We start from the raw sequence: 13,340 nt of genomic DNA on the forward strand, positions 1-13,340 counted from the left end.
AAGGGAACACAGCTTGACCAAGGTAAATGATGTCACTAAGAAGTGCACAAGAGAAAAGGACGTTTTTGGTAAAGGATATTGCAAATATAATTTTGCAATACCAACAACCAAAAATATGTGTGTGGTTATACAAATATGTATATAGGCATATATGTGTACGGGAATGAATATGTGAACACATATGTGTACACAGACAGCTCTATCTATAGGCATGTGTACACACGGTGTATATGCACGTATATCCATATATTAATAAACCATACAGGGAACACAGCTACAGATACACAACCAAACATCTTGCAATATTGGTTTTTGGGGTTTTAAGGCTTAGGACCATAGTCTTTTGGAATGACTCAGTTAATTGGCATAATACTGTTCATAAAGCTTATGTTCTACATCCCAACGTGGTGAGTAGTACCTGGGGTTTTAAAAGGTTGCAAGCAGCCATTTAAAATATAACTATTGGTCTCTACTTGTCTGGAACAAAAGTAAAAGAAGGAAACCGAGGACTCAGAAAACAGTAGTGTAAAAGCCTAATAGTCTACAGGAATCACAACTGCATAAACCCTGAGACCAGAACCAGATGATACCTGGCTACCACTACTGATGCTTTTGATCAGGGCCATAATAGGTGAATCCTGACAAAATGGAAGAAAAACATGGAGCAGAACTCAACTTTCTAAAGAAGTCCAGACTTACCATATTTTTCATAAGTAACGTGTGCCTTCTACGTTTCGTTTGCCAACCACTCCCTTCTCCTGTGAAGTATTTTCATAAGGGCTGCTATGCCATTTTTTTGTAGCATGTCACTTAAAAAAAAATAAGCACAGCGTACTTACAAAAATACCTCACAGGGGGAGGGAGTGCTTGGCAAACAAACGGCAGGTGAGCGTTATTTGTGTAAAAATACTGTACTAGATCAGTTGAGACTACAGGATTTCCCACGACTACTGCCCTGAGGTATACTTTAAATCTTATATACTATCCCTTGAGATCACCTTTTACCTAAATAGCAAACCGGCTCATAATATAAAGAATATCACCTGTGAGACATGAGCTCCTTTAAAAAATTATCTAATAGAGATCAAATGGTCAAAAATTAAAGATAAGAAGGCAAGGGGGCCGGGAAACTACAGTACTGGAAATGGTACAAGAATGGAATGAATGAGAATGACACCTTGTGAAAAATGTAACCAATATCACTGAATAAATTGTGTAGAAATTGTTAAATGGGAACCAAACCTGATGTATAAACTTTCACCTTAAACACAATGAAATATTATTAAAAAAAAAACCTCAGTTGTAGGGACAAGGGAGACTTTTTAAACAAAAGGTAGAGCAAGCTTTGATGTCCAAATAAAATGACACAATGCAATAGACTTTTAACAATAAAAAAAACTTTATTGAATTACGAATTGAAAAATGGGTCCCTTAATTTAAAAGTGAGACTATTTAATGCATCTGAAACTCACTCCTTCCAAAATGCAATTTAAAAAAAATGGTTAAAACAATAGGCTAATCAGTGAATTGACAAAATATAGGTCAGTGGATACCAGTTGCCAATTTCTATATACGGAGCCTAACGTGGACCTTAAAATATTGCTTTCTGTATTACATCAAACTGATTTGCAATAAGAAATGGGGAAAAGGGGACAAGAGGGAGTACAAAGCATGTACTGAGGTCTTACTCTAGGTGTTTGACAGAAAACAGATGCAGTAACGATAAAACGCGACCTTTCCGATACCAGTCTTTCAGATGGGCTAGAGCAAGCGTACACAAAGGAACCAAAGTGAAACCATGAGTTCCTATTTCTAAAGAACAAACAGCACACACTTAAACAAAAAGTGAAACTTAATTGTAAGATCTGCGCTATGTCTTGGGTTATAGCCCACATAGCAGTTTGTTAAATAATCTCATTCAGGATGTAACTGAAAATGCCAGCTAGTAAGACTCAGGAAAAAAGTATTTTCTATCAACCTCCACATGGAAAAACTACAGCTTTCATGGTTTATATAGTCCTTAAACTCAATCCTCGGTCAGCATGAATTTTGAAATAAAAATCAAGCTGTGAACTGCTTACAATAAGGACATTATAGTAAAATGCTATTTTTCTTCCCAGTGTGTCTTCCTATGAAGGAAAAAATGGTCTCTGCCTTCGTGGGGATTTACAAAATTCCTACTAAACTACAACAGTGACCTTCTGTAAAACTAAAACTACAAAAGTCAAACAGGTAAATAAACAATAAAACCAAACTGATTTCAACAAAGTCATGTTTCCGAAAGTAAATCTACTAAGAACAAGTAATGTACATGTACAAGAAATTACAAGAAATGATGATCACGGTTAGTTACAGATGCAAAATAAGATCTAATTATCCCAGACTTGTGAGCATAATAATTAAAACCAAATTCATATGCCAATCTAAATATTATGTACAATTTAGATAAACTGGTCAAATATTATCTGAATCCACACCATATCTGATAAACCTAAAATTGTACGACCTTTTCTCCTCCTCTAATATTTGCCGGTACATGCCAATATGGAAAAAAATTTAATTTCCATTTATGTATTAACAGAGATGATAGCATTTTTAGTGTGTATGTTTTAGACTGTAAAAAAGTTAAGGTATATTTTCCTTTAAGAAGAAAAAAATATAAATTATCAATTGCCAAAAGTTTAGCTGATAAAAGTTTAATGTCAACTTACTTATTAAAAAAAAAAAAAACAGCTTTTTTTTTTTAAACAGATGAGGTTATTACATGGTCTCCCTACTCATCTGAAACTACAGAAGACATTTAAGAGAGGGATGTTATGCCAAAACAGAGACTAACCCAAGGGATGTATGCCGCTTTAAAAATCTGATTTGCAGGAAAACTAGTTGCTTGGCCTAGTTTTAAAGCTAATTACAAAATCCATTTTCTTAATGGTCCAGACAGCTTGTCAATTCTTCTAACTCAACAGAACTGTCAAAAAAGAAGAAATATTTTGTGAGACTTTTAAAAACAGACAATGGAAGTATATCCCCCATTTAATACAACATAAATCTTATTTTGCTAAGAAAGAGAGGCATTTTTTTTTTTTTTTTAGATGCTGTATTTTTCAGGCATGAATTTCCTTAAATCCAAAAGGTGCTATGTCAGACCTTATGCTGCAAACTGCCTGTATCCAAAATCAGCTGCAACATCCCCACTCCTACTAATAATGATGACCCATCATGCAAAACATATCTAAAAGTGTTATCCGAAAAATCCAGGTTTGTTCAACAGATTGTAACAAATGTGAATGTCCCCTTCTTGGGCCACTGTAAAAACTTCTGTCAACTCATAATGATAGGAGACATCTTGCTTCAATACCACTCATCTCCCCAGCTCAGAACTAAATCTTTGTGTATAATAAAATGAGTACTGTCTCCAACACTTACAGCAGTATCGAGGGTCAAAGTCTCATACCATATTTATAGGGGATATATAGCCACTGTCTGGCTTTTATTCACTTCTGACTTTCAGGAAATGCTTTAAACTATGTAAATAATTCAACATAAGCACTAAGCTGAAAAGTCTACTTAACTTTAAAATAGCCGGTATTTTTGGAACACTGACAATTATCGGGCACTTTAAATACATCATTTCTACTCATCACCAAAACTTAAAATGTAAGCATTATTTTCATTTAATACATGAGAAAACTACAGTTCAATAACGGTGTAAGTGGCGAGAGAACTCAAAATCTGTTTGGCTCCAAAGACTATATTCCTTCCATGCAAGCCTCTCCTAACCCCACTCTCACATCCCCATCTCTAGAAATAGACGTACAATCTTTTACACAATTTTAAGCTATATTTTGGGGGGCTTACAAAGAACACTCAAGAATGAATCATTTATTACGCCTCACTTAAAAACACAAATATTAATGTAAGAAAAAAGCATTAATGCATTGCTTACTTTTTCTCTTTTGCTCTGTAATATTTTATTTTTTACTTTTTAGTGACATGATTCAAAGTTTAATAAAAGATGTAAAAGTTTAATAATGAAAAAAAAATGAATCATCTAAATGACAAAAATTTACCTGTGTGAGGCTAATTCAAGACTACACAGACAACATAAAGACTTAGTGAAAAGCCTACCAAACAACTGTACTCATCTACATTTCCTAAAATAAACACTAAAATCAGTGAGCTTGATTTCAACAAAGTAAAACACATGTACAGACAATCCAGAAGTACAAGAGTAGAAGGAAGCATCTGTATTCTCAAAGCTGAACAAACACAGTACATGCCGGACCATGACAGAGTAACCCACATCTAGGATTCACAGAAAGTTAACACTTATTTCTAAAAGAGTACTGGTCAGTGTGAAGACATGAATATATTTACATACTAGGTATTTCTGATACAAAGATCTGAAGAAATCATTCTATTGTAAAATATAATATGAATCAAGAGGGTACAATACCTTCCATCGATTTCCACATTCATTACAGACAACGAAAGTTGTCATCGGTTCATCGGCACTACGAGTTTGTACCTGCAACAAAAGTAAGGGAAAAATATTACCTTTTGCAGTACCATAAAAATAAAAAGTCTGACCTAAATAAAACAGTCTCTATGAAGACATATAATAACCATTATGGTACCACAATAAAGTGAATAAGAGCCTAAAGGAAATTCAAATAAGATAAATAATGCCCAAACAGTGTACATTTCCAAATTTCATTTTTCTAACTCCTTCCTTGTTTGTCTTTTCATTTGTTTACTTCACTCTAGATAAGTGGGAAAACTCATGAAAGTCACTCTTTGTTTTCTACAAATGGCTAAGAAATATGAGAAAATATTCATGATCGCTAAGAAGCACGCAAATATAAATTGAAAGATTCATCAATTTTCTCCTACCAAATTAGTAAAGATGTAAAAATTAATATTTCCATCTGACAAATGTAAAAATATAACTGTTATGACCTTTCTAAAAGCTAATCAGCAACAGAGGCTTAGATACCCACTCTCTGTAACCTAGGAATTTGATATCAATTCTATTTTAAGATGATAATTTAAAATGCAAATAATGATCTGTATAAAATGATGTTTGAAGAGTATAATTTTGTAATAGCACACACTGGAAACCAACAGTAAAATCACTGAGCTTTGAAATAAGTTAGAATACGTCCACTTGATGGATTATGCAACCGCTGGGGCGTTTGCCAAGCTTCTGAGGAAAGTGCTTACATTAGAATAGCTAAGTGAAAGTTTATCTAGTAGTTTTTATTGTATTCAGCTGCAACTATCATTTAGAAAAATACAGAAAATATTGTGGATTCCAAAATATTGATCACTGTTCCCATGGGATGGCATATTATGGGTGATTTTAATTTTCTTATGCGTATTTTTCTGTATTTTCCGAATTTTCTTTTAGGAATTCCAGGTGGCAGTAATAGTTAAGTGCTCAACTACTAGCCAAAAGGTTGGCAGCTCGAACCCACTCAGAGGCACCTGAGAAGACAGGCCTGGCGATGTGCTTCCAAAGTATCAAAATCTTGAAAATCCTATGGAGCGGTTCTGCTCTACACACACAGGACAGCTATGAGTCAGAATCAACTCGATAACCAACAACAACAAGAAGTACTATTGTAATGTTCTAAAAAAAAATTTTATCTACACAAGATTACAGATTTCTGAACTTTTCAACTGAAGAAAATTTATGGACTCAAAGGTCTCAAAGACAAAAAGACTACTTCTTTAAGCCATCCAATCCTAAAGAAAGCTGACAAAGGATTATTAAAGCTAAAAGTTATTCTTAAATTTAATTAAGGGGGAAGAGGAAAAAGCATAAAGGTAAGAACCTACACACTAAGAACACTGCATTCTGAATAAGGTCTACTTCAGCATGAGATAATGAATCCCAGTTTGTCACCACTTCAAAGACTGGAATCTTCACAGTACCCATCAAGTATCCACACAACTTTTAAATGTCCAAACAAAGATAAAGAAAAGCCATTCTCAAAACAGCATTCTGCTTATTTAAGGCTTTCAAATAAAAAATGGTTTGAAAAAGTCTGAAATTTTTTACACATACTTAATACTGATATCCAGGTCCCTAAAAGCAGCTATGAGGAACCTCTTACTCTCTTGATAAATATTTTCATCTCCTGGTGGACATACATTAACCAAAAGTCACAGTTAATTCATTTATATCTGTTACTTTTCAGAGAACTTCTGACGTTTTCTATCTGAAGGCAGAGTGTTTTGATTTTAAGAAATACTGACTTCACGTCTAGACTAAGCTTTTTCTATTAAACGAAATAAACAATATTTTTTTACTTTAGTTGTCTACAATCTGTTTATGTAAATATATCAACTCTGTACGTTTTAAATAACTTTCACTTCTACCTCAACAACAACAACAAAAATATGAAGAATCCAATCAAAAAATGGGCAAAGGACACAAAGAGACACTTCACCAAAGACGACATTCAGGTGGCTAACAAACACATGAAGAGATGTTTGTAATTACCAGCCATTAGAGAGACGCAAATCAAAACTACAGTGAGATACCAGCTCACCTCTGAAAAACAGCAGTGATCAAAAAAACAGAAAGCAACAAATGCTGGTGAGGTTATGGGGAGACTGGGACTCTTATATACTGCCGGTGGGATTATAAAATGGTACAACCACTATGGAAAATGTTATGGCACTTCCTCAGAAAGCTAGGAACAGAAATACCGTATGATTCAGCAATCTCACTCCTAGGTTTATGTCCTAGAGAAATAAGATCTATGACACGAACGGACATATGCGCACCCGTGTTTACTGCAGCATTATTCATAACAGCAAAAAGATGCCCATCAGTGGATGAATGGCTAGATAAAATGTGGTATACACATATAACAGAATACTACTGTTGCATAATCAGTCTATGAAACATCATGCAACATGGACGAATCAGGAGAACATTATGCTGAGTGAAATAAGTCAATCACAAAAGGACAAATATTCTATAACTTTTACCAAAAAGTCAAGAATAGGTTTACATACTGAAAGCAACGTTCTTTGATGGTTACCAGTGGTGGGACGGGGAGGGAGGGAGAATCACAGATAGTAGACATGTGCTAATTCTGGTGAAGGGAAAGAAAGACAATTCACAACATAGGGGAATTCAGCACAACACGATTAAAGTAAATGAAGACACTGAGAGGTATGGGAGAATGAAAGACAGCTACAGTAAATGCTGTAACATACACAAGTCCGCAACAACAGTAATAACCACAAATGTGCGAGTGGTTACGCAGGTAGATATGTACGCTAGGTAGGTGTGGGAGGGCATATGAGAGTGCGTGAGTGTGCATATACAGGTGTATGCATATTTGTACATACATATTTCTATGTGTTGCATATATATTCATATATGTAAACGCACATAGGGAGCACAGTCAAGGCATACCTAAACACCTCACAGAACTGAGTTACTGGGTTTGAAGGCTCAGGACCATAGTCTCAGGGGACATCTGGGTCAACTAGCACAACACGGCTCATAAAGATAATGTTTACATCCTAGTTTGGTGAGTGGTGTCTGGGGGTCTGAAGAGCTTGTGGGCAGCCATCTAAGATACAACTATCGGTCTCCTCCCGTCCGGAGCAAAGCAGAGTGGAGGAAACCAAAGACTCAAAGCAACAATTAGTCCATAGGACTAATGGCCTACACAAACTACAGCCTCCTCTAGCCTGAGACCAGAAGAACTAGATGGTGCCCGGCCACAACTACCGACCATTCTGACCAAGGACACAACAGAAGGTCCCAGTTGGAATGGGAGAAAAATGTAGAATAAAACTCAAATTCATAAAAAAGATGAGACTTTTTATGGACTGGACTGATAAGAGTCTGAAGGAATCCTCAAGACTATCACCCTAAGACATCTTTTTAATCTGGAGCTGAGGCCACACCCAAAGGTCACCTTTCAGCCACATAATAGATTGGCCTACAAAATAAACAATAACCCCCAGGAGGAGTGCCCTTCTTAGAACAATCAACTATACTAGACCAAACAGGCAACACTTGCCCCAAAGCAAAGATGAGATGGCAAGGAGGGGCAGGAAAACTGGACAGATGGAAACGGGGAAGGTAGGGGAGAGTGATTACACACTGTGGGGATATCAACCAGTGTCACCGAACAATCTGTGTATGAATCATGGAACGAGAAATTAATTTGCTGTGTAAACTTTTACCTAAAAGACAATAAAATGTTTCAAAAAAGTTTTACTTCTAAATATCTTTCTACTTATGTGACATTTTTAGGATAGAATTTTTATTTCTAAGATTTTTCCACTTAATGTACATGTGTATGTTTGTGCGTACGTATAGGGAGAGATCATTTCAAGCTCAGAGTTTTCTGAGACCACTTTCATCGTCTGTTGATGTATCAGTACTACCAGTTCTACAAAACAAAACACTGAAATTTCAGATAACACAACTGTGACTAACTGGAAGACTTCAAAAATAACGGGTTTTAAACAGGCTAAAATAAAAGTCTATCCCAAGATAAAATATTATACACCTGAGAAAAATTAAAAAGAAGTTTATACAATATGCTACTATGTGTGTTTAAAAAACAGAAAAACAAAAATATATATATTCACATTTGCATATGTACGCATAAACTATCTGGAAGGCTACACAACGAACTAGTAATTCTGTTTAACCTCCAGGGAAGAGAAACTACATGGCTCAAGGCAAAAACAGGAGGAAAAATTTTCATTTATAACCTTTTGTTCCTTTTGAATTTTCAACCTTGTGAATGTAAGACCTATATAAAAAAAAAAACTAAAGGCTCCTTTCTACACTGTGCACAGAGAGTTTAGCCATAGATGTCATATTTTTTTTCAGTGCTTAATTCTGTCCTCCAGAAAATTCAATGCTCTAAATCTACCTGAAATGTAACAATAAGTTTGTTTTTATGGGGAAACTGTTCAGATTAGCACATATTACAGATAAAGCACAAAAAAACTATTTGGCAAATGAAATTAATGATGGTGACAAAAAACAACCTCCACATTCACACACCCAACCAAAATAACTACAACATGGTTCTTTTCAGCTGTTCAAGAATAAAAAAGGTTAGTCACATCATAGATGAATTCAGAAGTCATCAAATATGTTACAAAAAGGAATAAATATCCAAGAACCAGTTAGGCTGAAAGTATCCATGCTCAACGTGAGGAAGAATGGAAAACTTTCCTTAAATTATATGGTTCAGCAAGACGTTTACATAATAACCTATACTTGACTGCTTATGGGCTCTTAAAGAACATGGCCATTTTATTAAATTCTATGGTTTATAAATTTTATTTAACTAACACAGCTCTCACAATAATGATTTCCAAGAAAGGAAACTGATAAACTATCAACTTTTCAATTAATTGGCATCTGTTACTGTTTAGAAAGCATTTTATATGTAAGAGATCACATCTCCTCTTGACAGAAAATAAAAATCAAAGTATTGGTAATTAGATTGCTACTTGTCTCCAAAAGGGAGCACCAGGCATTCCTGATATAGAAATAAGGATCTACAAATGGTCACAAACCTGTGTGTAAGTACAATTCTTCTTTTTGCATTTGCCGCATGTGAATAAGTCAGTCTGGGTTCCACCTGTCTTGGCCATTTGATGCTCTCTGATGGCTTCTTTGGTCAGGTTTTTCCGCATCTCCTTGAGCTCATCACTAGCCATTTCCTATTAGGGAGATGGCAATACCAAGCAGTTATAGGCACTTTCTACATATCTCTAAGGCTCAATTACCTTAACAGAGTCAGAATGAAGTTTTAAAGTTTCGAAAGTGAAAAATTAAGGACTTCTAAGAGTTTCCTTTTAAAACTTCATCAAATACCTTTAAGTTTGTACATGAAAACTAGATTCGATTACTGTTTAAAAGGCTTATAAACAATGTAACCCTATAGCAATGAACACTCTGAGCATCCAGATTGTGATGTCTAAATACCAATTCCTCCCACCCCTCAGCCCCCCAAAAAAACAGCGGTCCTTGAAGGAATGTGCTTCCAGATTTAAGGCAGGAAATTGCACAGGATCAGCTAAGGTCGTGTTCTTGTGGCAGAAAGCATGAAGGCTACCAAAGACTATTGTGACTGAGTCAAATGGACATAGGAGCCAACATGAAAGAGTTCCCGTTAGCTAAAGATAGGACAACTCCAGCCTTCAAAATAATTGTTTTAAAGAACCCAACTCCGCAAAGAACCCAACTCCGCTGGATAAATAAAAACCCACTGAGTCCATAATGATACTTAAAAAGAGAGCGCACATATATGTAAAAAGAGAAACTGACAGTAGCTAAGGCACCAAATCCTTACTCTGATAGTTGGCAACTGAGGAAAAAGAATTATACATTTACCCTGCTTTTGCTATATAAGCCAACAGAATGACCAACAACCCTAGTTTATAAGGGAGAATGCTTCTTAGAGAAATGTAGCTAATAAATGTGAAAAGAATGACAGAATTCTTAAAACCACTGATTTGCAACTCTTAACGAAATAACCAACTCAGGTAAGGATCACCAGTGGATGAACCCATTAAATAAAAGGTCAATGGACAGCTTTACAATGGAGGAATCAGACTGTCACCACCATGCCCACTGTATCAATCTCAGCATGCTAGAAGTAGAACAACAAGACATCATGTGCCCCCTGATGTGATGTGGGGGCCCTGGTGGCACAGTGGTTAAGCGTTCAGCTCCTAACCAAAAGGTCAGCATTTTGGATCCACGAGCCAGTCCTTGGAAACCCTATGGGGCTATTCTACTCTGTGCTATAGGGTGGCTATTAGTCAGAATTGGCTCGACCACAATGGGTTTTCAATGGATTTGACGTTATGTGATATGAAGTAAAAAACACCAATTATTAAGTATTTATGCAAAAAAAAAAAAAGTTGAACCTGAATCTAATTAGGCTTACAGAACTAGCTTTCAGTTTACAGAAAATAGAGGGATTAAAAAAAAAAAAAGTTAAATAAAATTGGGAGAAAGAAACAAATTCATTCTGTGGGAAATTCTACAGAAGAAATGAACGGTTTCTTAAACAGGTCAATGTTATAAAAAAAAAAAGAGGGGCAACAGGAAGCAAAGAAGACTGCTTTAGATTAAAATAAAAAACTAAAACTAAAACCTTTAAGAGACTGAACTAAGGGCAATACGTAGACTTTGAATTCTGATATAAAGTACATGTACCATCAGGAAAATATAAACTACATATTAGATAGTAACAAGATACTACTGTTAACTTTGTTGGATGTGGTAATGGCAATATAGTTATATAAGGAAAATATATTTTCACCCCCACATACTCTCAAGTATGTAGAAGTAAAAAGACACAATATCTGGAATTTGCTTTCAAGAGCTGTAGCTGGCACAAATGGGTTGCACTGACTGCTGATCAAAACATTGATGGTTCAAACCCACCCAGTGGAACCATGAAAAAAGAGGCCTAACAATCTGCTTTCATTAATATTACAGCCACGAAAACACTACGGTACAGTTCTACTATGTAGCACATAGTAGTTGCCACAAATCGACAGCAACTAACAATAACAACATTTGCTTTAAAATAATTCAGGAAAAAAGAAGAAAAAAGCAAAAACGGGATAGATGAATTAAGGGTAACGAATTCTTGAAAATACCTGAAGCTGGATGATGGACATATGGAATTTTATTAGGCTATTATCTCTACTTTGTAATGGTTCTAAATTATTTTAATAAGTTTTTAAAAATGAAATTTAAAAATAGCATTTTCACCAGCTATATATATATATATATATATATTTTTATAGAAAGATGAATCCACTCCCTCGGGTGCATAATAAAATGGTGAGACTGCAGACACACTACAATTATTTGTCTGTGAAGATCTATTATCTATAGAAGTGAGCTGTGAGTTTCATTTTCTCTATCATTCCCTATGTAAATTTAACAGTCAATAAGGTGACAGATTTTATGGTTTTTAGAGCTTAGAGGTTACAATGTCTGTTTGCAATTAGAGATTAAACTCTTTGTTTCTACTCAAATCCATTAAGTGTAACACTTCTGTTTTTGGACAATGATTTAATGCAGTCACCCAAAGATCACAGCATAGCTATGGATGGAATGAAGTACTGAAGCCAAGCACCCACAGATTTAATCACTTTATTTGTCTAGTGTACTGTATATGCAGAAGCCCTGCTGGCACAGTACTGAAAAGCTCCGTTGCTAACCAAAAGGTCAACAGTTTGAATCCACCAGCCACTCCCTGGAAACCCGACGGGGCTGTTCTACTCTGTCCTATAAGGTTGCTGTGAGTCAGAATGGACTTGATGGCAGTGGGTTTGGTTTTTCTGTATATATAAATACATCGAAATAGCTCATGACAATTTATTACACACTTAGTATTTCTCTATACTTGACAGCATGGAATCACATCATGGAAACTTTACATTCAGGCATACTCACCTCTGCTGTCATTCTAGCAAATAAGTCAGGAGGAATGTTCCCACACAGTACATTTTTTCTTAAATTTGGATTCTTTGCATCTTTAAGATTTGATATTCTACTTCGTACTCTATTTTTGTATTTCATGTCTGTGTTCCTTATTTCTTGATATATAGGTTCTAGGCCGTTAAGGAAAAAAAGGTTAAATTATAACAGTAAGACCACATTTTTTTCTATTCTGCCGAAATAAGAATTCCTGAAACTTTGTAAGCAGTTCACAAAAACTGGTTCCAATTCAAGTAACATCATTACTATCACTCTTTAAAACTGTTTCTACTTGTTCCTTGAACTGTAACTGGCAAATAATAGTGATCATACTTTTATACTGTTTGAGTGAGTAGTAATGTTTTCTTGCTAATGTTAAATGCCAGCAGCACACAAATCAACAGGGTTCCAAAGAATAACTCAGGAACTCAATCCAACCAGTGAGCGAAGTTCTGAAAAGGAGCTTGAATTTAACACAAGTTTTAACTTGCCCAAACCTAAATTCTAGTAGGGTCCTAAAAAGTCTAAGTGACTACACGGTTCCCTTGGAGGCCTTCTGAGAACAGATCATTCTGATGGCCCTGGAGGCTCATTTCCTTCCCCTGGCTAGCAAGAAACTAGTTTAGCAGGTTTGAAATGTCACAGCAAAGGCTGGGCTCTGGAGAACTCCCTTTCTAACAAGGCCAACTTCTCAACTAGGCTATTCCATCGCTACACTGTCGCCTACACATTCCCCGTCCTCTTATTCTACCCTGGTCCCTCTTCTGCAGCCCCTTCCATGGTGCCAGCACAAACACACTTCTCCCCTGGATAATGAGCTCAGGGAACTGTGTATGCT

The 13,340-nt window shown here is 35.7% G+C and overlaps 1 protein-coding gene across 1 annotated transcript in view; it reads right to left on the bottom strand.

Annotated features, from left to right (window-relative positions):
* Positions 1-1,377: 1,377 nt before the first annotated feature.
* Positions 1,378-13,340, bottom strand: part of TCEA1 (transcription elongation factor A1) — a 57,844-nt gene continuing 45,881 nt past the window's right edge. Inside the window, exons 7-10 of the mRNA XM_064267710.1 lie at positions 12,479-12,633; positions 9,574-9,720; positions 4,457-4,528; positions 1,378-2,968 (exon numbers count right to left, since the gene is read on the bottom strand). Coding sequence (XP_064123780.1) covers positions 2,960-2,968; positions 4,457-4,528; positions 9,574-9,720; positions 12,479-12,633 — 383 coding nt within the window. The 3' untranslated portion in view covers positions 1,378-2,959. The remainder of the gene's footprint in view (positions 2,969-4,456; positions 4,529-9,573; positions 9,721-12,478; positions 12,634-13,340) is intronic.

The sequence above is a fragment of the Loxodonta africana genome, chromosome 14 (assembly GCF_030014295.1).
Source record: "Loxodonta africana isolate mLoxAfr1 chromosome 14, mLoxAfr1.hap2, whole genome shotgun sequence".
Classification (NCBI taxonomy): Eukaryota; Metazoa; Chordata; class Mammalia; order Proboscidea; family Elephantidae; genus Loxodonta; species Loxodonta africana.